Source organism: Hylaeus anthracinus, unplaced genomic scaffold (assembly GCF_026225885.1).
Source record: "Hylaeus anthracinus isolate JK02 unplaced genomic scaffold, UHH_iyHylAnth1.0_haploid 11997, whole genome shotgun sequence".
Classification (NCBI taxonomy): domain Eukaryota; kingdom Metazoa; phylum Arthropoda; class Insecta; order Hymenoptera; family Colletidae; genus Hylaeus; species Hylaeus anthracinus.
Genome location: NW_026534344.1, coordinates 4,562,173 through 4,587,489, shown reverse-complemented (window position 1 = coordinate 4,587,489; position 25,317 = coordinate 4,562,173). Strand labels below are relative to the sequence as shown.

The 25,317-nt window shown below is 40.4% G+C and overlaps 2 protein-coding genes across 2 annotated transcripts in view; one reads left to right on the top strand and one right to left on the bottom strand.

The window, feature by feature from the left end:
* Positions 1-21,015, top strand: part of LOC128889547 (centrosomal protein of 290 kDa) — a 76,218-nt gene extending 55,203 nt beyond the window's left edge. The window contains exon 24 of the mRNA XM_054147263.1: positions 20,580-21,015. The gene's annotated coding sequence lies outside the window, so the exon portion shown is untranslated. The remainder of the gene's footprint in view (positions 1-20,579) is intronic.
* Positions 17,741-19,465, bottom strand: LOC128889552 (mucin-7-like). Its single transcript, XM_054147277.1, has 2 exons — positions 19,306-19,465; positions 17,741-18,526 (listed from the first exon to the last, which is right to left on the bottom strand). Exons 1-2 carry the CDS (start codon positions 19,363-19,365, stop codon positions 17,981-17,983), a joined length of 606 nt encoding a protein of 201 aa, XP_054003252.1. The 5' UTR covers positions 19,366-19,465; the 3' UTR covers positions 17,741-17,980.
* Positions 21,016-25,317: the final 4,302 nt, after the last annotated feature.

Sequence of the window (25,317 nt, the reverse complement as noted above, 5' to 3'; positions counted from 1 at the left end):
GAACAACAATTTCCTTTGCAAAAATGTCGGATGGGGCTTCGTTAAGGAGATATTAACCGAAAACCCCGACCAATCAGAGCGCGCGTAGACCGTTCGAGCGGCCGCGGTAGCGAAGGCTACGCGCTGGTGGCCGCGCTTGTACGCGAACAAGTGACTCGACGTGCATCGAAGGACATTGACGCTGCCGCCTAGCGCGTAGCCTTCGCTACCGCGGCCGCTCCAACGGTCTACGCGCGCTCTGATTGGTCGGGGTTTTCTCTTAATATCTCCTTAACGAAGCCCCATCCGACATTTTTGCAAAGGAAATTGTTGTTCAGAATCGTCTCAGCTATCCCCCGTTTCCGGCTCATCCTCGACTTTTGGGACACCCTGTATAATTTAAAAAATAGTACGGATGCGGGAGACTTCGTATACGAATATTTGTATCTTTCTTCCGAAAAGATTCTAATAAAAATAAAATTATTCGAGTCGAATTTCGTAATATAAACAAACAACAACTGTAGCTAGTAACTGAACACATAACTTGGAGAAATTGACAAGTTTTATCGTTAAATATCTTCTGAACCACAACGTGAATTTAGACAAATGATGTCCAAAGATGAGCGAAATATGTTTTGGTTCTTCATTGACTTGCAAAGTTTCGCAAAATCAACGCGTAACACCTCGCCTGGTCCCTTTTTTAACAAAAGTACTCGTTTGAATATCGAAATTTAACACTAGTAGCTGAACACTTGATGTTTGCGCGAGGAAATGAATCATTGTTTTATAATTGAACGTTCATGCGGTCGCGACATTCAATTTCTCTGATCTACGACGTCGATGTCGCGAATTAAAAGGTAGATGTTCCCTCGCACATGCGCTCAATACTTATCGCGTCTTCGTGCCGTTATGCAACCCAATTTGCATTGTAATAAATGGTGGACACGAAGCATCAAATTTAAATTTTGCTCTCCTTTGATCACTGCCTCGGCAAAGAGTGAATAATTCACGTTTGTTGGTTATGTAGAGCGATCAGAGTCAATTTTATTAATTCGCGTGAACGACGACGTCTATCGATCATCGTGGCCTTCTTCGGGTTTTTAATTAGATTTGTAAGAGAAGGTAAACTGTATTTCGCCCTCTTCTTTTGGGGGGCCCCTGTTCAAAAATTTTGGAAACCACTGTTTTACAAGGATTTACTTAGAAAAGTAGAATATTGGAATAGTAAGTTTAGGTAATCAAACAAACTGATAATAGACTGAGGATATTTGCACAATTTAATATTTTCAGAGATGCAGAAAAAGAATTGAGTCTTAAATGAAAGAGTATGCCTTATCTTCTAAACTCTGTAATATTTGTGCACAAACATCCCTAGTCTATTTATCATACAACTCTATCTTAATTATGAATCAAGTTGATTCCTTGTTACGACAGTGGTCTCCAAAAATTAGTAGAAGTTTGACATACATAAATTTCAGTGTTAACTAAAATCTCTTAATACAATATGTAACATTTCTCTTAGATCATATGCCACATAATACATTATATTTATATAGTCAACAAGCTAAATGTTTACTTGTAAATGGTCATAGTAGTATCCTGGCAGTAGCCCAACGCAGTCCACTTCCTTTATCGTCTAGTTCCCGCGTATGTAGAGCTGACATTTTCAGCAAGTGCGTGTCGAGAAAATGGCCGTGCTCGTTACGTAACGAACAGGTCTGCCAAATTGTGACTACACGGCGTCAACTATCACGCCTTGTTCAACATCAGTGGTTCTTTACATCTGGCCCACGAACTTTTAAGTTGGTCGACAGATTTATGGGAACTTGTAGAGGGATATATTGAGTATAATTAAATAAAATTTGTCCTAAGGGGAAATATTCGAGCTTGTTTACGTCGCACGGTACACCAGGGCCAATTTCGTTACACTTCGGTGTGGAAAAGTAGGAACATTCAATTGTTCAGATGAGCAAAAATATTATTTTGTAATATTTATTTGAGTTTATTGAGTATAAAATAGTGTACCTTCCGTACCTTATTAAAAAGCAGTCTTAAAGTTTATAGTAAAAACATGAGCTTAGAATAAACATGGTAAATAAATATAAAAATTTATATAGAAAAAGAATCAATTTGCCAGTAGCATAATCGTGAATCGATCGAAATCTTGGACTTTCTACCCTCACGGTCATTAACTTCCGCCGTTTAAACGGCACCTCGTTAAAAGGCTCCGCGTCGATCGCGTCGATCGCGTCGCGACAAGAGCGCACTTCGCCGTAATTGGGCGATATTTTCGTTCGATCTTCGTTCCGCGTTGGCTCGTTTATCTTTATCCCGCAGCCGTGAAATCCGTTTTGGCGGTAATCACGACTTAATCGGATGTAACGGGCGAATTACCGATAAATCGTCGATCGTTACGATTTGAACGGATGATCGAGCGCGCGACACTGATGGGACCGTACTCCGTGGACGCCGTGATAACGTGCAATTTGTATGGGGCACCAGCGCGAAGATGGCTCGTCACGGAGAACGAGTTTCGTTTATAAGTGCGGCGAGAACGTCGTGTTGCGTGCCACGATTTCGGCTGATGCGAATCTACCAAGGAAAAAAGGAAAAAACTGCAAACTTTCTCCGCGCATTCACGATCCACGAAAGCGACTCGCGGTATCACGAGGTCACCGCGGGGAACGTATTTATTCGGCTGCCGACACGGATGAATTAAGGGACGGTGGTTTTAAGATGAGGTCGAGAAGTGAGCATTTTCGGGGGGAATTTATCCGTTGCGTGCGAGTAAAGTGTATATGACACGTCGGAGGTTTTCAGCGTTCGAATCAGATCGAGGGTATGGGAAAGTTGATTGGTGTAATGAACAGCTCAATTTCGAGATGAGAGAGATGTTTTGTAAGCTGACGTTTCGGCCAACTGCAGAGCCTCGTAAAGAAGAAATTATGAAATATGGTAATACAAGAGTAGTTGTTGAAAAGAAAAAGAAACAAGTCAATATGGAAAGATAAATACTATATTTTCTCCTATATTGTATTGTCTTCAGAAATATTCCACAATCTCATATTTCTGTTTATTTTCATCTATTTTTGTATTGTAATATTTTACATCTTCTCCCTCAGTGAGAGCCAATGATATAAAAACAAAGTACTATTATTCTTCATTTATTCCTATTCATTTTCTGACGAACCCATATGTGACGACAGATACTACATCTTCTCCAGTATTTCGTAATCTACTCCCATTTATTTTCACCTATGTTCCTATTATTATAACTTACATCTTTTCCCTTGTGGAAAACCAACATTACATTTCTATTCTAATTTTCTTTCTTTTTTTCTATTTATTTTCTTCCAAAAATTAATCAAAAAATTCAGAAGAATCATGGTAGCCAGATCGTTACTTCGAATTCGATTTTCCTTGAAATCTTTTGTCTTAATGATATATTACCGGGAGTCTCGCACATCGTGTGTTGCCCAGGGGCCTAATAAAATCTTAATTCGGCTCTGACGGTTGAGCTCACGTGTCGAATCCCCTTCAAAACTGTTCATGCACCGGAACGCTAAGAACCACTGACATCGTACTCCTTTCGCAATGCGAGAAGACGAAAAAATGCAAGCAAGAAGACGCTGTACAGGATGAATAATACAAGTGGGACGAATCATAACCGTTTGTTTGATTCGAGATAGGAGAAGACGAGCGAGGAGCAAGTCGAAGAACTTGACACGCGGTCTCTTTGTCGGCTTTTTCTACAAGTGGAATAGTTGCACGCGGAATGTGGATCTGCTGTTTTGTATCGATGGCACCACGTAATTTTCATTGCGTGCATTCTTTCTGAATTTCCACGAGAGTGTGAAAATAATCAGAAAATTGAGTAATAGCGATGCTTACGCCTGGAATGCGAATATACAATTTACCACGCACTTTTCAATGAATACATTCCTTCTGAATTACGATAAGGGTACAAAAACAATGATAAAATTTGATAATAATAAATCGTTTAATTAGCTACTGATATGATGCCACGATGAACGATTAATATTTGATTCACACTCCAGAGATTCGCAAAAACAGTAGGTCTGTGATGAACAAATAGCATACGTGCAATATTATTAACACATTTCATTATAGTTCGTGTCGCAAGGAATAATTTCGTTGTTCGCGAGAAATAATTAACTATTGTTAGTTTTAAAACGTTGTAGACGATCATGTTTAATGCCGCAATCTTTCGTAATGAATCTATCGAAATCGAGTTATGCCTTTCAATGTCTAGCAATATTGTAGCAAAGTTGCTTCAACGCGATAGTTGCAAGGTTCGATCATGTTACAACAACTTCAAACACTCTGCACGAACGTCATGCCAGATGTTCTCAAAATCAGGTGTTCTCAATTTCTGTATCGCTAATTTTGCTGTTGCCTAATACTGCCAATTGTTTAACAGTTCTAATTTAACCAAAATACTTAAAACACTTGTGGAATTTTTGTCAAAACAATAATATATTCTACTTAGAGAAACGCAAGTATCGTTGGAAGGTCGATTCAAATTGAACAAAAATGGTTAAAATAAATTATTTTCAAAGAATAATACTTTGTACCCAATTACGACGTAGATACAAATTAATCTTCACGAGTGCAAAAAAGTTAAGTGAATGTAATACCCGCCACTGATTGATGCCGCCTTTCTTAATTAACGAAAGTACTCCAACGCCCATGGACTTTTACGTTTAGTGGTATTAACAAAAAATACCAGCGATAAATGGAGCGCTGTTGGGCAACAGAACGTCGCTCCGAGCCACGTCTCGTCGATTCAGCTTTGATCAAACGATCGATCGAAAGCGAATCGAGGGAGTAGATAAATAACCAGTAGTTATCTGGAACTCCTGAACAATTTTCGATCGATCGGAGCTTCATTATGTAGGATGTCAGTGTTGCAGCACTTTACAATAGGGAGACATATATTTTCCTCGCAACGTAGAAAAAGTGGAAATGAAAAATATGAAGCTACTTCAATTGAATAATGGATATTAAAACGAATATACACATCTTTGACAAGCAACGAAGAGTACGTCATTTTCCTTTATCAAGACGATCTATGGAAAGGTGAAGACTAAGAGACACTGTTGTAACATAAAAAAAGTAGAAGTTAAAAAGGCATTAAATCGAAAATACATATTTTTGACGAGCAACTTCAAATTACAATGACAAAAACAAAAAATCAATTCTACGATAACATTTGTTCGTTAAGAAGATCCAACTGAAGATTGAGAAACACTGTTACAAAAAAGAATCACAACGAATCGATTTATTCTACTAATCATAGGTGTCTAATCTACGATCTCCAATATTAATCAATTAATAACCAAATAGAAAACACAAGATTAAATCAGCTAAGTGGACGAACGCCGTCTCTCTCCCCTATCCATCGTTTTGCTATACACAATCCACATCCTGGAGCGTGTAGAACACGTTCGTAACGTTACGTTCGTCAACGTTCACCGTGCGGATGGTTCGAGCGAACGATTTGCAAAACGCGCGTATCCTTGGCGACCCACTCGGGGCGGCGCCGGAAACTCCGGTCGAAAAATGTTTTTTAAACTGGTTCGACCGGTGGTCTCGGTGTTACCGATCTGAACAAATGTGAACGGCAAACGCGTTGCTGAGAAACGCCTTGGATCCGGGACAATGATATAACGCGCTCACCGTGCGTGATCATCGCGCGTCGGTGTGCACGCGTGCGCGCGAGTGGCAATGACAGTTGCACGCGCGTATGACCATCTGGCAAGTCATTTGCAAACAGCATCGGCAAACAGAAACCGATAAACAAAATTCAATGAAGAGCTCTTGCTTTCCTTCCTACGCTCGTCATCGAGTGAACCTGACTTATCCAGATCTTATTGTTTACCAACATGGATGGAATGCATTGTTTGTTTATTTAAACGAGTAGTTGGGTAGCTGTTACTGCAAGCATTGTGACTTGACAATGCAACATGCTATTCCAAGTTTTATATTTAAACTGTCCCAGCCCTAGAGACTCAAGAATCTACAAACCTGTCAAAAATTCCGTCTTACTACGATTAGGTTGTTAGACCTGGGCTAGAATGAAACCGACGATGACGATATTGACAATGTTGACGACGATGACTGTTGCACCAAAGATGATCACCATGGCACAACCAAATATCGAATTTCAAATTTTATATTTTTGTATTGTCTCAGGCCTAGAGACTCAAGAATCTAAAAACCTGTCAAAAATTCCATCTTACTACGATCATCTTGTTAGGTCTGGGTTAAGTAAGCGCCGTTTGACTTGAGCTTGTTAATTGTACTTGGAATTGGCTTCCTTGGTGTGCGATATCGCGCGAATCTCAATTATTCGGCGAAAGTATTTCGAAGGAAGACAGATACTCAGATGTTGTGATACCCGAACGTAACGTTTATATTAACGTTAAATGTATTTACATACGTGCTGACGGCGCGCGTGGATGCTCAGGATGCACGCGTGGTTCGCGAATGAATACATGAATGGAAAGAAGTAGTTAACTCGACATAAATCTTGCGATAATATGATGCATATTTCATTGTGCGGTGCTCGTGTAGATACAAAGGGATTACGTTCCATTTTATCGCGCGTTGATAGCTGGCTGATGGCTGGACGTTCGGAAAATGCTCGTAGAGTTAGGATATTGCTCATGTTCGCGAGCAATTATGATATTATTTTCTGGATACATTGCATACGATTCCTTGAAAGTTCAAAAAAATAAATTGTCATAAAAGGATGGTAATTCGATTACATATTTTTCGAAACGAATAGTCCAAGAGCAGTATTGTGAAAACGTAAAGTAATAGATAATTGGACGAAATCAAAGGTGCAATTTTCCTCAAGATGGTAAACGTACTCTTGAAAGATCGAAGCAACCTCGAGAAACAATTTTCCTCGAAGAAGTTAACAGAGAAATTAATCACGAGCATCGAAAATGTATTAAAAATCCTAACGAATGATGTTAACCATTAAACAGCGAACTAATAAATACTAAGATGACAAAATTCCAAAGAACGTTAAAAGTCTCGCCATTTCGAGCGTTCTCGACAAGTTAAAAAAAGAGGTAACCGCGTTTCAACGAGTGCCCAAACATTCGCGAGTTAAATGCGATCGTTACGCTCTTTAATTACTCACGATGACAAACTGGATTCCACGGGACACGTTCGCGGTCCGTAATCTTCCTGAAAGTCCAGACAACGCGTCGAAGAATCACGAAAGTGAGAAGAAACCGCAGAAGGCCTGGGACACTATTCGGGTCAGAATCGAGGAGAATGCCAAGGTTTCACCCTCTCCGTTCTTTGCACCGGCAAGTGCAGTTCTTTTTGCTGGATATTACACGAACGACGGTGCCCTATATGCCGGGGCCCCCATAGGCTTGGTCCACGGCCGATTGAATTTCGGTTTCTGTAATCACGGTGTGTTGCAACAGGTGGGCGTATTCTCTTTAATAAAATAATGGCACACGAGTCTTATATAACAATACGGTCGCCTTATCGGTTACTACACGACCGTGGATATGTCTCAATAAAACTTGACACGCGTTCACTAGCGTTTTTCCCTTATCACGGCGATTAAATCTCGTTTCCAGATGTAACGTTGAGAGAGTCGCGCGTGGAAATTCGTGGCATTTCAAGAATCCAAGTTTACCTTCTGATTTACGCGTCTATTGTTTTATTGAAAATGTATTATCGTGGATTTAACAGTTCCGTTGTCGATTTGGAACCATTATATATTTCTTTCTGATAAAAATTTCTTTCTTAATCGGTCCGTGTTGTCCTCGCATTGAATGTTGAAGTATAAAAATGAACTACACACTTTCGATATCGTACCTAGATTTTGCTTTCAATGCTGATTATTCAAATGATCAACTGCTCTATTTTTTAACAAGCTAAAAAGTGCACGGTTAAAATGAGTCTTCGACCGAGTTTCAGCGCGTATCTTCAACGATCGAAATTAACGATAGGTGGATAACGAATTTCACTGTTAATTTGCATCATTTTTCAGGCAGCACCGTGTTGCCACGAATAATATCATAATTACATGCTCGTAACTCTTTGGCGCGAGACGAATAATGGGCTTCGGACACGAAACAACCGCGGACATGTACCAACTAGTATTAAAATATCTATATTAATATATTCATTGCGGGAGATTGTAATTTATGACGAACACCTCGAAAGAGACTTTCCTTGACGGATAAGTGGACTTCAACGGATCTCCTCTGAAGAAGATGGAACGTTTCTCCAAAACGATATTATTCATATTTAGTACTTAGAAATCGCGAAATTTAATTAGGGGAATCATTATTTGATTTCGTCGGACTCGATAACACTCGGACTACCAAGTCAGTCACCTCGACGCATGTACTATGCAATGATGAGAAGTTGGCTAGCGGTTCTGATCGATGACAATAAAGTCTGCTAGATTATACAATAGAATCCTGCAGTACAGTACAGCTCATAATGTAGAATTTTATAATATAACCAAGGAGAATTATACAGTTACCAATGAGACCCACTAGCCAGCTTTTTATCTCTGCGTAGTACCTCAAACTTTCCGATTTTCCCAAACAATCGATAGCAAAGCGGAATTTTCTCGAAGTCGTGGATGTTATTTATTTGTAAACGTTATTTATTTCGAATCGCGATAACGGCACGAAGTATACATTCTAATGAGTTAACGAAACGTTTTTTTAATTGGGTATACGCATAGGATTTCCGTCCAAAATAAATCACACGAGAAGGTATCGAAGCATGTCTCGCGATATAACGAACGACAGTGTATTGTTCGAGCACATTTTTCGTACAGCTGCTCTTTTTATTTCGGCGAGGTGAAAGTTGCTCGGCAGTTTTGGGAAAACATATTGCCCCCGATAATTTACATACGTTCCATTCTTCTTAATTTGACCATGTTTTGACCACATTTGGGGAGTAAACGACTCCGCGGCATCCGCTGTCGCGTGAGAAATACGAACCACGGCAGCTGTAATAACTGGCGGATGAAAGGCGGTCAAGTTGAGCCAAGCAAACTGGTTGATGCATTGTGAAGTTGAAGTTGTAGTAAGAAGTACGCGAATCGGCGTGGAAATGTCTAAAATTCTGTCGAGAAATAAATTCTTGGCCACGTTGAGGCAGGTTTGAGAAATATAGGACCAGAAAGAAACGATAGGAAGACGTTTCAACGAAACGTTTTTCCATGTTATATGAATCATAAAAAGAGGAAGGAATATTGAGCATGTAGTTGTAGTTGAATAAATAATACGATGCATTAAATTAGCTAACTAAAATTATATTTAATAATTGTCGATAGATGTCCATCGATCCGAATTTTTGAAGCACGAAATATATACCCCGTTGTCCTCTTCAAATTGTTTTCAGTAGATAGGAGGTGCAAAGTCTTCATTTATTTACATAAACATCGATCATTAATCGTAGTAGATAGATTGTATAACCGAGCTTTAAATCAATGCGATAAATTAGGAAATATCTCCTTGCATCTAATAATATCCGATTAGCGTCGATCAGTAAAAATCAATTCTCGTTTAAGTCGTGTCTCAACACGAGGATAGCTCAAAAGAAATTCCAGCGTAAATCTCGCAGTCGTACGAAAGCGAAGTCCGGCAATAGCCATCAATTGAAAATAAAGGAACGATCGGGCTCACGTCGCGTTCATATTGCGGTTACATAAAACGGCCACTCGCGTAATGCAAAGACATTTCATACGCTACACGAAGGCAGCGCCGCTTACACGAGGTTTACACGTATGAATACTCGCGGACGTTTAATCTAACGCATTCAAATGGACGTGAAAGATGTTCTGCGGGCAGGAAGCGACGAGGAAAAAGAGAGAGGATCCCCTAGCAAAGTGGCTGATCGAGTAACTGGTAGAAGAAAGGCATCGGCCTGAAATCTGTCAGTCCCAGATTCGCAGATACAATTTCTTTAGCAATTATCTTTCTGTCCGTGTTGTACGCGCAATGTAGAGATCGATGGGTTAACATTGAGCCGTTATAATATCCCTTACATAACATTTGCAACAACGCTTTATATAACGGACTGTCTTTCTCTTTTTCTGAATTTTTTTGTCGCACGAAATTTTGTGCCACGTGCAATTTTCTCTGGCAATGAGTGTTAAATGGTTGACGTTACAAGCAGGCCCTCCATAATAGCGTGGAAATCTCGTTCGTTGCACTGCGTTGACAAGTGGAAGGGATGGTCAGTTAGATGAGAGTGAAATGTGAGGTGAAAGGAGTACAGCAGAGTATCGATAATCCCAAAGAAATTTATTGACGATTGTGGCAAAAATTCTTGTAGGCTGGCAAAATATGTACGAATATATGTATAGAGTTTGATATCGACGTGTCTAATACTTTTTCCAAAAGAAAATTTTAAACATCAGACAATTCTTGAAGGTTCAAGATAGACATCTGTTGAGGATCATTGTTAATTTTGCTTATTGTTATTATTGTTAATTATTGTTAAGAATGATCGATAGTCGCCAAAATCAATGATCCATAATTGAAAAAATTCTTGCTACCTTGCAAAACATATGCACGACGTTTAAACTTGATGCGTCCACTTTCCTTTAAAAACACTCTGAGAAATCGTTAAAATTGTCAAAATACCAAAATTTGTCCAAAGAAGTCCCTGAGGAACGATCGATAATTACGATAGAATCGGTTTCCGCTGATTCGACATGATCGCAGCGGCTCTATCTGTTGTCGAGTGTGTCGGTCGACCGACCCTGATCGCAGCAGGTCGAACAGCCGCATTCTGGCTCGTGCGCGAAGATCGACTTTCGCTAAGTCACATGATGCTAAGTCACATGCGTTCTGCGCAATCTTGCATCTCGATGCACTCGTGTGAGAGATCCCTCTTCCACTGTGGGATCGTGTTTTCCTCGGCACTCGTACAGGTGCACCAACCGTGCGCGCCCGCGTTCTTATGCGCGAGAGGTCGTAGACACGCGGATCGATCTGGCACGACGAAGCAAACGGATCTTTCTTTTCGCCTTCTTCGGTTCCCTTTCACAGACACGGGATTGTGGGGTGGCTCAGGAAATATTTAGCTGCCTGATCTACTTTTTTTCCTTTTTGAATTTCATATATATTCTCTTGGGGGTAGGAGGACGAGAGATAAAAATAAAAGTGATGCAGGCGCGTATTTATTTAACATTCGGTAGACGAATGATTTTAGCATCTAAATTTAATATGTAATCAAAATACAGTATGCTGGAAGCATTTATTTAATTATTTGGTAGTCTCGCTTAAGCTAACTTTTAAATTCAGCTACTAATTTTGTACCACATGATAGTAATTTACAGAAACGAGAAAAATTAAGTAAAACTGAGAGGGCAAGATGAAAAAGGAAGCGATCTGAATTAGAATAAATAACGATATAGGATAATACATTTTATAATAAAGAGGTTCTATCTTCGGTGCATTCCCAAATCAATTCTTCGCGGTTTAAATAATCATTTTCGAAGCGATGAGAACAATTTCATCACCCACCGTAGTGTACACATTTAGTTTTAATATATTATAGTCCAGAACCATGGCTAACTTAAGAAGGTAATTAATTAAGGAACGACGTAATATGTTTATAAATCATAGATCATAGCCATCATGGCCATAGATCATACTCTTTATATAACAAGCATAAGTTATAGCTACTTGGCAGGTGCAAGGAGAATGAGACAATTTTCTCTTTAACGTACCGACATTCTCGCAGCTCCCTCTCAGAAATTTATTTAATTCAGCTACCAAAGAAGTGGTGGAATTTTCAAAATCGATACAACTTTCGTATCAGTTACTTAATTTTTTCTTTCGTAAGATCAATAGATTTCCCTTCAAAAATGAATTTAATTCTAAACTCTAAATGAATCTACAATTTCTTACCTTTTGTTCTGCGAGAATGTATAGTGTGTCTTTTTGTTCGCTTTTATTTCCTTTCGATCGTCGATCGAAGCTTGCGTCCATCTACATTCGGAAACGTAAGAACGTGTCGTACTTATTTCTCGATTCTATATTCCATGTGTAATAATCGGCGTTGCATCGCGCGTCATTTGTCGTATTATAATAATCGTAACGTACAATCATCCAGATTTTCGGCTTATGGCGGCATCGGCTTATAACGTTGTCTGTGTAATTGATTAAGTATTAATTTACTCGACCACTTTCGAGCGTCGCGGCTCATGGCGATCGGCAGATTAAGCGCATAATTCTTGAGAGCATGGGTGGCGCTGGATAAATTCAAATATTTCGCGTTGCGCAATTTGAATAAAACAATTACACGCCGCGTTCGATATTCCGTACGTGCGATGCTCAAGACGACAGGAAGGTTTAATTGCTATGGCAATGGACGATGAAATATGTTGATGCGCCTTGGAACGAGGTACGGCAATTTCAACCATGAAGCATTTACAACCATCTTGTGATATTACCCTAAATATTAAAGGAAATAATACTTTGAGAGAAAGTACATTTTTTGGACAACCAGAATGGTATATACAATATCGCATTGTTTTTTTAACTAATTTACTTCTTTACCTGTCCATGATAATTCAGGTGTTTACCCCATTGGTATAACAATGATAACATTAATTGTTTATTCCACAAGTTCAATAATGAAAAATACGGTATCAATTTTTGTAAAGTAGCAGGAATCGCGCAAATCCGCTGTATTTTATTCAAATACTGTTTCTCAATTCTAGCGATGATTCAGAATGAATACCACGGGGATATCGCGTTTGCGTAAGCTTGTAAAAAGCACAAAATGTAATTCTAATTAGCGAACGATATCTGCCAGTGTTGAAACATTTGACACGAACATTCGTCCACTGTTCCGAGAAACAGACACGTCAGTGCTTACATAAAATGAATTTGCCCATTCGGGCAAGCATCGTCCCAAGCATCGACGGTGTCCATCAACCTGGGTTATTTTTGCGCGCTGCGGTAATACTTGTCGATTAATTCTCAATTGGCATCGAAGGTATCTCGCGGTGCACCTGTTCTTCTTTTGTGGGTGACGTCATTGTTGCGAATGCAGATGCACCGTTCGACTCCATTCGTAAAAACGTCCTTATATGTCGTTCGATGTGAGCACACGACTTATCGCATAAAACGTCCAAGTAATTGGTCGGTGATAAAAATTAATGCCGGACTTCTGTTATGCTGTCATTGAGACACCATTCAAAAATTAATATCGAATTTTCCCCACGGAGTCGTTACTGCGCCATTTAAAAGCAGTATCGAATTTCTCTTACACCATCGTTAAGATGCTGTTAAAAAATTAATATCAATTCTGAATAGACGGAATTGCACGTAATCTATAACCCGACGATTCGGCCAAATGATTCACGCGTTCGGTAGTTTGTCCAGTCAGTCCAGATCACTCAGATCTGGTTTCATTTCACGCACGGTACCACCCATTGTTCTACGGAGCTTTCTCTTCCCTGTCTGTTCCCTCTTGTCTGCTGATCGAAAGAGCGTAGACGCGCGAAAAGGGGCCCGCTATATTTATCAGAACATCGTTCGATACCAATCTAAATAGCTCGTTTGTCTCGCATAGGTAGATCTCGGCTCTAGTCCAAGCTGGAGGTGAAGTCGCACGCGCGAGTGATTGAAACGAGAGCGACAGCTCGAGGAACCAAGAAAGGGAACAAGAAAGCGATCAGAAGACGCAACGGAGAGAGGAGGAACTTTTCGTAGACATTCTGTTGCGTATTCTGACCCCGTTTTCTTCTGAACCGAGTAACCATCGGCACAGAGTTTCCCAGAACGTTTAATTGACAGGGCCGTGTGAACAGTAATTTTTATGTTAAGCACCTAATCACTTCTTCGAAGATTGATGGTTAGCCCTCTGCAACCTATTTTATGCCCGATTTCCGAGGAAAATTCTACGGGGTCATTGGTGAACGCTAACGATGGAATATAAATAGGATAGTAAATTCTAGCGAACACATATTGTTCATCTGTGTCTACCTTGGCGTGAGAAATTGCAAAATAATTGTTCCAAGCTGATAGTTTGCTAGATATATTATTGCTTTCTAATCACTAGTGGCCTACTTATGTCGTAGTCGACGTAGTAACTCATAACAATAAGTTGAACCTCCTTCTAGGCCTTAAACGATCAGAAGGTCTACGAGAGCAAATTTTGTACGTAAAATGGAGTACTTCGTGTTACTGCCAGCATGTGCTCTTTCAACGACAGTATACTCTATTGTACCTACGAAATTTCCCTCCATGCACTTACATTACATTACATTACATTCCACAGTATCCGTAATATTTTATCATCATTCAAAGTAACAATTATCAAACAAGTACATCGACAATATATACTTCACTTCAATAACCTGAGCAACCGCAAATGAAATATTCCAACGACATCCAACCCTAAATCATCGTCGATTCGTTTCTATACGGTTAATTTTATTAGACACCAAACACACAGTTCTGTACCTTTGCCAATTCATTTCTAAGACGACACTATTCAGTCACCGTTTCGTGACCAGATCGTTTCTGTATCAACCACTGAATCTCCTATTAGTACACCGGACTATCAAGATCGCACGCAGTCACTCAGTCGCCCATTCGCGTCGATTTGATCTTCTGTTTACCGTGTGTTGCAAAATAATGTCCATCTTCTTCGGAACTTTACGTTAACCAGATCACCTACCTATTATACATTGCTCGAAGTAATCAAAGAAAGTCTCATTGGAACGAGAAAATCAATGTTTCAAAAGCTATTCCTCTTAAACATTCACACTAACGACTTGTCATTCTTGACGTGTGATTTATTTTTCATGTACAGGATTACTTTCAGCGATTTCTTGTATTATTAGCGTGACCAAGCTTTACTTATACATTTGGGACATGATATATATAGAATTTGAATTATCGAATAAAATGAACAAACAAGGAATATCCAAGGAACGGTTTGTAAAAATAGAAAATGGACGATTCACGAATGGTAAAACTGTGATTGGGTGACCAGCCAACCGCTAACAGGACATTGAACAATAGTTATAACAGGATACAGCGTTGCAGGATACGCAGGCTAGACTCGCCCGTCGTGAATCACGCGGCAAGGTATGCAAAAAAATGAAAGTTTCGCAAAGTGGTGATCGCAGACTCGATCATACAGTCGAAATACAACGATGATATTCGAGACTATTTTAAGAGATTTTAGTCATAGGGTTTCGTGTTCGATTAGCCTAATAGGACGATTATAACTTTGCCAATTAAACATTTTTTTTCATATAATTTGGTAGAATTATTTTAAAGGCCTTAAGCAGCAAGAAATTTATTTTTAACCTAGACAAAGAGAGTATCCCCTTGAAACAAATAAATTTGCAGTATCGTGGAAGTCCGATATAAATAGATTTCGAGTGGGATGGTCTGTATCGTATTTGGTAACGCTGAGGAACTGGATGGCAAGTACCATACATTTCTTCTGCCAGTTTCACATGGAAGAATAAAAGGTGTGCTATCATTTCGACCTATGGCGCGTGTGCTAACTATAGACCCTCCAGTTTAACAGAGGCTACGCTCGTAATACAAGCGAGTGTCGAAGCTGTCCGCGTGGGAGAATAGAAATGCCCTATTATTATCTGGATGGAGCGTCTAGCCGATCTAAATTTAAACCAACGGACTCGTACGTCGTGGTATTGAAATCTCGTCGGGAATTTAACAATAGAGCGACAGGACACGTGCTAACACATATTCCAAGACGTCTTAGTATTTATGAACATGTGAGCAGAAATCCTATTTAGTACTCGAATAAAATATACAATTATATTAAGTGTACAAATCGCCCGTCATTTTTATTGATAAATTATATTTAAATTCGAAGAATTTAATTAAATAATTAAATAAAACTTTAATAATGTAGATATAATCCAGTGGCACTTTAGAAGTTTATACGATCCTGTTGAAAAGAAAAACAGAATTTTAGGAAATATTTCGATAGGTCACGTTTATTCTTGCCCTCAGGGGCTGTAGCTAACGTTTAATTGTAGCTACAGTACGGGTTTAGCAATCCCGTGGTACCCGAGCTATGGGGAGAGGAAGGGACAGGGGACCCCAACAGGCTACCGACATGCTAGAGAATTTAATGGGAATGCTAGAGAATTACGAAGAAAGGTATCTAAGCAAATGCAAAGAGATCGTGAAATATTTAACCGAAGCGTGTAAGTGAATAAGAGATAGGGTATAAAAATGTTGCTATAATGTTACATTAACACGAGGTTTACTGAGTTCTCTCATCAGATTCCTATTACTGAAGTAAGTACTGAAGTAATGCTTTAATAAATGCAGACGATTTACTGAAGTTAATAAGGCTCGAACAAAAATAAATTTGGATATATGCTCGTCTCTTTATATGAATACAAGTCAGCATAACTGATTGGCGAAAAATATGAAGTCATGCGTGATTCGGAATGGATCAAAATTGACCGTGCTCCGTATACCTAGCGTTAAGTTTGAAGTTCCATACATCAATGCCAATTAAGGTTGCAGCCGCGTCCAACAACGTTGAGGTAAACAATTGTTCGAGGCGTGCTGGCATTACATAATCGCAGTGTAACATCCACAAACGTGTGAACGAATCAAGCTTGGAACGGTAATAAGGGTTCTCGGTCCTTTTATTCGCGATTTATCGTCGCCTCTGCTCCCCTTGTTTCGCTGTAATTAATAGCGACTACCTTTTACGGTGTTAATCCTCGTTTGATATAATTCAGCCAGCAGCTCATTGTGAGAGCGCGTATGCAGAAAGTGAGAGGACATACGCTCCTTGGTAATAGGTTGCCCGAGATTACTTTCACAACGGGAGCAAGGTCTTATTTTTTCGCGCGGATGCATCGTCGTCTACTTTCATAGTTTCGGTGGAGTGCACGCGACTCCAGCAAATTACTATGGATTATATTACAATCACGAGACACTCGTCGACATTGAATTCGTTTCGCGCAAATAATAACGTGTATCTACTTCTAGAATTTAATCGTTTCACTTCGCACTTTCTACGTATTAGTTCGTTGAGACAAAGTAAACTCGTCAACGTACAATTTATTTCATAGGTATATTTATTCAACGGTATTGTTACATTCTATCATTTGTTTATTTTCATTTTCACTTTCTAAATAGTTTCTCCGCGGGCAATATATTTGAAAGTCTTATGTTCCGGATTTAACGTTTACTTCAATTGCATGAAAGAACAGTAACACTATACATAGTGAGTAAAAACTATGAAAGACTGATCCCAGAAAACATTATTGCGGGATTATTACGTCAATATTATCCGATTTAATCATTTTCCTGCGCAATTTCTATGTATCAATTACATTAAACAAAAGAGAACTGTTAGCCTGCCGATTTCAGTACTGGATTATTAAAATTGCAAATAATGTACAATATCGATTTCATTTAATATTCAAGAAAAATGAAAACAGAGATGTTCCTTATCGCGCTTTGAATATCAGCGTCACTAACGCCATCCTGCGCACGAGTTCGAAACTTGCCACGTTCTATAAGTGAAAATCAGCAGTCGATATTTGTTGTTAGAGAAACGTCTTATTTAAAACAAACAAATTTAAGAAATTATTGTTATAATTAATAACGCCGTTAACATTCAATTCGTATGATCTAATTAATATCTAATATCTATCTAATATCTAATATCTATCGGGGTATTGATTTAATAAATAATTCAGTATTCGCGGGACTGAGAACAATAATCGTGTAAGCGAACAAGAAAATGAAGCTCACTTTTTTATCAGTTTGTGTAAAGTTACAAATTGAAAGAGGTGTCCATAGTATTGAGTTAGTAGAAAAATTATTTTACATTAATATCCTTATTACTAATATTGTCGTTGACACTCAATTTCTTATTAGTCATTCGCTCGTTAGTAGAATATTCTTGTATTTAAAGAAAGTGTTTGAAATATCCTACGATACATAGTGTTTTAAGGAGCTGCTGTAGTTGCGTTTGATGCAGCTGGCGTTGTCGCAACTGTTGTTCCGTTTGCTGTATCTGACGCCCCTGGCATTGCTGTAACTGTTGTGTTTGTTGAGCTTGTTGCGTTTGCTGCGCCTGTCGTCGCTGTTGGCGCCGCCGTTGATGCAGCTGACGCCGCCGTTGTAGCTGACGCTGCCGTTGTAGCTGACGCCTCTGGCGCTACTCCTGTTGCATTTGTAGCTGGCGATGCTGGTAGCGCAGCTGTTGTTTCTGACGACGCTGGCGCTGATGTTGAAGCTTGCATTGTTGCTAAATCTGGCGGCGCCATCGTTGGTGGCGCTGGCACTGTATTTGGTGGTACCATAGGGTTCGATGGTTTTTGATTCATGTACAACTCGGGACATTTTACAAGGCAAGCTAAGTTCACTATGTATATCGATTGACTCGAAGGGTCGCAGAAAGTGTCGCAAAACGACTTTCGCACGGGTTCGAGTAAACCGAAACCGAATCTTGGCGAGCGTGGATCAATAAAATCTGCCCTCATAAACTGCTCCTGTAATAACAAAGAAAAAATATAAATGTTCATCAAACGCGAGGTCCAAAGTGACTATTAAATTTAAATCTTGCTAAGATATGAGAAAAATTCAACTTGTGGTTAATAAATAGTTATCTGTATGTTTTATGTTGTTGTTTGATACGACCTAAACAGTTGCTTATTTTAATCAATGCATACAAGGGATGGTTGTCTGAACTGGACAATTTTCGACGATTGTTTAAATTATAATACTTCAAATGAACGATAGTTATTCAACAGTTATTCGAGTCAATTGTTCAAGATAAATGTAAAATTGAATTTAATCTTCAAATTGTCTGTTAATCTTATTACAATCGAAAAATGCTATAGCGTAATAAGTGTCGGAAAATGCATGCTATTCAAATCTAAACTAATCAATATTTTTAAAACTGATTTATTACATAAATGAAAGTTTGTATTTCAAAATTAAATGTGCTTTATGAATTAAATTTAGTTAATGTACATATCAGAAGTAATTCAAATTTCTGTGTTTTTAAATTTGTCTGCGCGCAAGAGAAATCTTACAATTTTAAAAAACCCCGAAAGTAGTTCAGTTTTAACAACCGTTTTCCTATTTGTATAGTTGCACGAGCAGAAAACAAGAAACTCGACCCTTACATAATTATGTACAAGGTGAATTGATGTAATTTTCAAATTGGAGTACTAACAGTAAATAATACATTTTTAGTAAAACTCGTCGCGCAAAGTCGCGATATAATAAATATTCAAAATATAGTAAAAAGTACAGCATATCTAACCTGTGACCCAACAGATCCGATCAATATCAGCAAAGCAATCCATGGTGCGAAGTGTGACATGACGTACTCGCTCTAAGACAGTCCAGACTGAAAGTGACACGGCCAATATTTTCCAACGAATATCCCTGCCAGCTTATATAGATGCACCTGGGGCCCTGAATTGTTGAAAAATTCAAACGTGACCTATTCCCGCTCTTTATGATTTTTTACAACTCCTCGGGAACTACGGCTGCCCTTTGTAACAGGTAGCGCACATTCCTTATCGCAATGCTTTGTCCAGTGTCCTAAAAAAGTGACAATATTTTATGCAAAAAATCGACGATAATGCGCCATTGTTAAATATAGATACAAAGCGAACTGGCATCGCGTAAAGAGTTTCGATCGTTTTTTGGATATTGAATATCTCGAGAAGAGAATGTATTTTTGTTTACTTGACGAATCCAAAATAACGTAAAAAGGCATCGAACGTCGATTGTTCCGAGTATTTTTCTCTTTTCCTTGTGATAATCAAATAAATGTCTGCGCTTGGCCAAACAATGAAGAAAATTGTTATACATAAACGTCGAGCGAAATCGAAATTTATTACGTTTACGTATGGATGACTCAAATCCGTAGTCACGTTGTTAATTATCATATGAAAAGCACCGTGATGTTTTCCACGCGGTACCTAATTACATATATGCAACCTGGTTTGCATCTGTGCACACTGCAAGCTATCGATAGTCGACCGTTGTCTGGCTTAATTAAAACCTGCATGGAAAGGAACTGTTCCAAATATTATCAATTTCGGGTCGTTAAACGATGTTCAACCTTGTAGTGTCGTTTAATGTGCGAAGAGAATTTATCAAAGTCGTGACTTATTAATAACAAAATAGAGATGTATTCAATGTTTAGAACCATTAGTCAAATAATTCTAGCAGAATTCCTAAAATATCATATAAATTGGTCACTCTGAGAAAAATATCATAAAACTTGCAATATTTTTCTGAAATTTAGTTCATCCATCTAAACTTTTCAGATCTTTTAAGATTTCAGATTTCTTAATTCAATGTATAATGTATTGCTTAAACTTATAATTGAATCTTAAATTTGATTATGATTAGAGTATAATCCATTTTGAAGAGCGAATCGAATGTAAATAATAAAAGAATCCGTATTAGCGGTCGTAAGATTCTTATCATTTGTTTAGTTTGTATAACATATGCAACACTAAATATTATTTTTTTTACACGTTATAATACGAAATACTAATTCGATTAATTTTCTATTTTCAGTGTCGACCCAGGACGTCGATGATGAGCCAGCCAAACGTACCGCTAAGTATGTCGAAAAGTGTAAAATAAACACCAAACAAAAATTATTTAATTGTCATCGAACCATTAAAATTATCAAAAGGATCCTAATTGTTTTAAAATGTATAGAATATAAAAGCTGTCGCCAAAAAAACAAAACATAAAAAGAGTTATCGAGTAAGATCAAGGAAAACTTGCCACTATTATTTTTCGTTAAAAGAGTCTTGCGACAGATCTTTATTCGTATTCCAATTATTGTTTTAATTCCTCGATATTTTTAGTTTCAAGTTCAGCATTCCTAGTTTCGTACGTGACTTCAGCTTTACCAATGCACGTATAGAAAATATTGTTCATCGAATCAGAACCAGAATCAAGAAATGTCGTCGACCATTGGTGTTAAGCGACTTTTTTCGGGATTCGCGGTTCAACGATTTGGTAATGCATACATAAGGCGTCGATTATACTCGAGTTGCGCCTATGACCTTTCAGGCAGGACTACTTAAAGTTACGTCAATGGTGTGCATTGTACGGGAGAGCTGACTGGTTGGAAGGCGATAGACACCACGTGATCGTGCTACCAATGATGTCGGGGAATACCAGCGGGTCGATAACAATGAGACCGACAACGGAGCTTCAGGAATATTCTCTTCGCCTTGGTCCAGCGCCCTGCCCTTACATTTTCCGTCTCTTCTCCTCGTTGTGTCGCTATCATCTTCCATAACTTCCTCGAGCATTGGTCAGCTCTATTTCCTCATTTCTCATTTCTGCTTTCAACGTGAAAAAAAAATAGATCTACACAACTCCTAGTTTTTCGCCCTATCGTAGAATTCTCTATGCCATATGCGCAATAAACATTCGATCCTACTTTGTTTTACATATATTCGTTGATACTCCAATTCCACTTGGATCTTCAAATGGATCTTGGAAGTACTTCACTGGTAATCTTTTCTTTGTACGATGATGCATCGCGTTTTAGATCTTTGCAATTCACGTGTCTTCTTTACAGAAAGAAATCGATAGTCGCATATCGACGTAAGGTTCGTATTCTTGAGGCTATCCTATAGGATGCACTTACATATGGCTCTTAGTTCACAAGACTTTGGCACGAGTTAATCTTAAGTTGGACAATACGCGATTATAACAAATCTTTACGGTACGACTGGTGAAATTATTTCAGAGCACCTGGAGACAGAGAAAATTATTAATTATTTGCAACGAAAATCGATAAATGGTACGAATTATCGACACGTATCTTCCTTACCCAAAGCTGATGGTGCAGTGTTCTGTGTCCGCGGATTATCGCAACGTAAATAAATTATCACCATATTAAAAATATCTTTAAATTGATAACAATTTTCTCAACTCCAGAAGAAATCATTAAATTTATGATAACGCATGAACTTTATTCTCGAAAGTTTCCTAATTATTTGCAACTAAATTATAACTCACTGTGTCCAATGGTTAACATTTAATTTTTCTATTCCTACAGCAGAAAAATACAATAAACGGTACGAATCGCCACAGATCGAATATAATAAAATGATCGATTTTATACGAATCCAAAGGAGCAGCGAAATCGCGATTTCTACTAATTAAATTCAGTTCTTGCCAGCGTCAGGAAAGATTGTCACTGCGGAAATTCCTAGACCGAGCAATTAGCTGTTTTGTGCCAGTCCGAAGCCAGGCTTCCAGTAACGGGGAACATTATTCGTGAAAGTAATTGAACTCGTTATGAAACTCGTCTTTCAAGAAAGTAATCTAACCCCGTGGTGGGGGTTTCGTAATTCTGAATCTCTAATTGGGCCCGCATATGCCAATCGATCCTCCTTCGGTCACGCACGTGGAAGAGAATAGGACAACAAAATGACTGCCAGAGTCGACATTTAAGCTGAACTTTTCGATATTCACGCGAACGATCGCCAAAGGATACACGACAAAACATGCAATTCAGGTCTTTCATAACTCTAGGAATTTTTTATTCCTTCGATGGTTTAGCTCAAATGATAAAACGTCTTAGTCCCTTGGGCACTCGATACGAAGCAGGCTACCCACAATCGGTAACATGGTTCGCATCCGAGTCATTCTAACCTACAACTACAATTTCCATTGTTTTCCCTATTTCTCCCATGTTATAATAGAATACGTATGAAAGTATATATAACTCTGTGGAAAGTTAAATACATAGCACTCCTGAAAACCTGGCTTATCAGAAATGAAAAGGTCGCGTGAAACGTTTGTCAACGTTTACGAGAACTTTCTCCCCCTAATCAAGGGAATTAATCTCCCACGCGTTGGTACCTGGATAATTCATTATCCAGGAGCCTCGGTACACAGCCAGAGTCATCGATGATTCAGAACGCGTGTGAAGGCGGATTTGCGGCACCTAGGATCGCACTGTCTCCCAGATATCCCCCAATGGGGAATAGCCGGTATTCGGAGCGGTCCGAAACCTCGATCGAAGAACGTTTGGACTGGTAGCGAATCCGCGAATACACCGCGACTCCACGGCTAATGGCCGTGGTCCGTTCCAGTTGATATAAAGAAAGGAGGAAAAAAGGCAGGAGTCACGTCTTGACATCGGTTACCAGTCGCATCGTGGAGTGGGAGGAAGAAATGTACTCCGGGTGATAACTAGACGAGAGGACCCAGTTAATTAGCCGCACGGTTAGATAACGCTCTTTATCTAGATCGTGCAGAACGATCGGGGCTGTGCAGCAGCGCGAACATGCACCAGCCACCAGCCAGTCGACACTCGATTGGCGGAGTGCGCGGCGGAGGATGGCAGGAGAGAGCAAAAGCGACGAGGGGCTGTTAGACGAGACCAGGAGGGCACAGAGCGGCGGGGGCGGAGGAGAAAGGTGGCGGAGTTCTCGTTCTTTGCAGAGAACTCCACCGGTAGTCGCCTCCTTGACGTTCCTCTGGGGGGTTTCAAGCTCGCGCGTGGGAGTGTAGGCTGATAGTAGCGTGGGGTGCATATCGAAGGGAAGATGAGAGTGGGTGGGAAGGAAGGAAGGGTGGGCGAAACGAGTAGGTGGGTTAGGTAGGTGGATGGGTGGTTGGTCGGTCGGCTAAGTGGTCGGGGAACGACGGCTAGAGGGAGCGAGAGACGCGAGGACGCAGGCAAGGAGCACGGTTGAAGGGCGGTCGGGGAGGTTGGAGGCCTTGGAGTGGGGTTGTCGAGGCGTGGGTGAACCGAATCCATCGGGTTCCCTAGGGAGAGGAGGAACGGGCAAAGAAAGGAGAAAGACGACGGCGCTCGGGCCACGAGAGACGCGTAGACGGTGGTGGAGAATGGGGCCCGAAAGAGGGAGACGCCACGCGAAGTGGAATGGAAAAAGAAAGGATACGACGCCGAGAGGGAGATAAATGAACGTTCCTGGGGGAGGGAACACGGTCGTACGGTCGAAGCCGAACAGAGATGGCAAGCGGGAAGACGCGCGACGGGAGCAAGAAAGGGAAACGCCTGAGACGACGGTAGGTGAGAAACGCGGGGCTAGGAATGAACGGAGATGGAAGAGAGACAAGAGGGATGGTGATACGGTGTAAAGACAAATAGAGCGGGAATGCAATAAGGAAAGACGTAGCCCGAATATACATATTCTCGAAGAAAGAGAATGCCAGGGGGAGGGAGCGGAGACTGTGGCAAAGAGAGAGAGAGAGTGAGAGGGGGGGGGGGGGATAATCGAGGGAGATAGCTCGAGCTGATAGGCACGCTGAGAGTGGACGAGACAGAGACGAACAGATCGGCCAGAAGGAAGAGGACGCGAACGCGAGTAGAACGTGTCGAGGGAAGGACGAGGAGAGGGATAAAAGAGAGACTTGATAAGAGAGAGAGACACGGGGCGAGGGAGGGCAAAGCAGAGAGTCGACTCGGATATGAGGGTGTCGCGCAAGCCGGTCACGCCGAGGTTTCCATGGCAACGACAGGCGATAAATCAACCCGCAACATCCCCGAGTACCGCCAGATAAAACCGCATACACATATGTGTGTACGTGCATATACGCGCCAGGAGGATACCGACTGGTAACTCCGCGCCCAAAAAGTTTTCCCTTCGCCCGATTTATGCCGCCGCTGGCTGCAACGCTGAACGCCTTGCCATCGAGGAGGAAAGAGGACTCTTTCTCTCGTTTCTTCGCCGGTATTTCGCCATCTCTCTCCCGACTCCCCTTTATAAACTCGTCTTTTTCTCCCTTTCCTCTCTTCATTCCAGTTCCCCCCCGCCGCGGGCGGGGGGGGTGTGTTATCCGTCCTCTCCCTCCCTCCCCCTCCCCCTCCCTCCCCCCCTCTCTCCTCATTTCTCGTCCTCTACGCCGTCTCTTCATTTCTCCCACTTTATCGTTCACCTTTGCCACTCTTCCCTTTTCGCGGGGTCCGTGCTCTCTCTTTTTCCGTGCGTGCCCCCTGTGGCCCCCCCTCTCCTGTGTCGTTTGTCTCTCTTTCTGCATTCCCTGCACTATGCAACACAGGTACGACCTAGCGCGAATTGTGCATGCACGGTGGCTAGCCTATCGTGGCGCATGCCGCGACCTCAAGGTGTCCTATCGTGTCTTTTCATAGTCGTGCAGACGTAATTGACGTTTGCAAACGCAGACGAATGTTGATAATAACAGTTCATTTTCTGGTTACGCTTCCGATCCCATTGCGCAACAATGTAGCCAAAACGGAAGCACCCGGCGATCATTTTCCCCGCAGCTGTTGAGGAGTACGCCGGGATGAGGA

What these genes read in the sequence shown, in the direction of transcription:
- LOC128889552 (XM_054147277.1), bottom strand. Translation starts at nt 19,365, where the DNA reads ATGTCACACTTCGCACCATGGATTGCTTTGCTGATATTGATCGGATCT. An exon ending in TCGGATCTGTTGGGTCACAG is followed by an intron (nt 18,527 to 19,305) that starts GTTAGATATGCT and finishes TTGTTATTACAG; the next exon opens with GAGCAGTTTATGAGGGCAGA.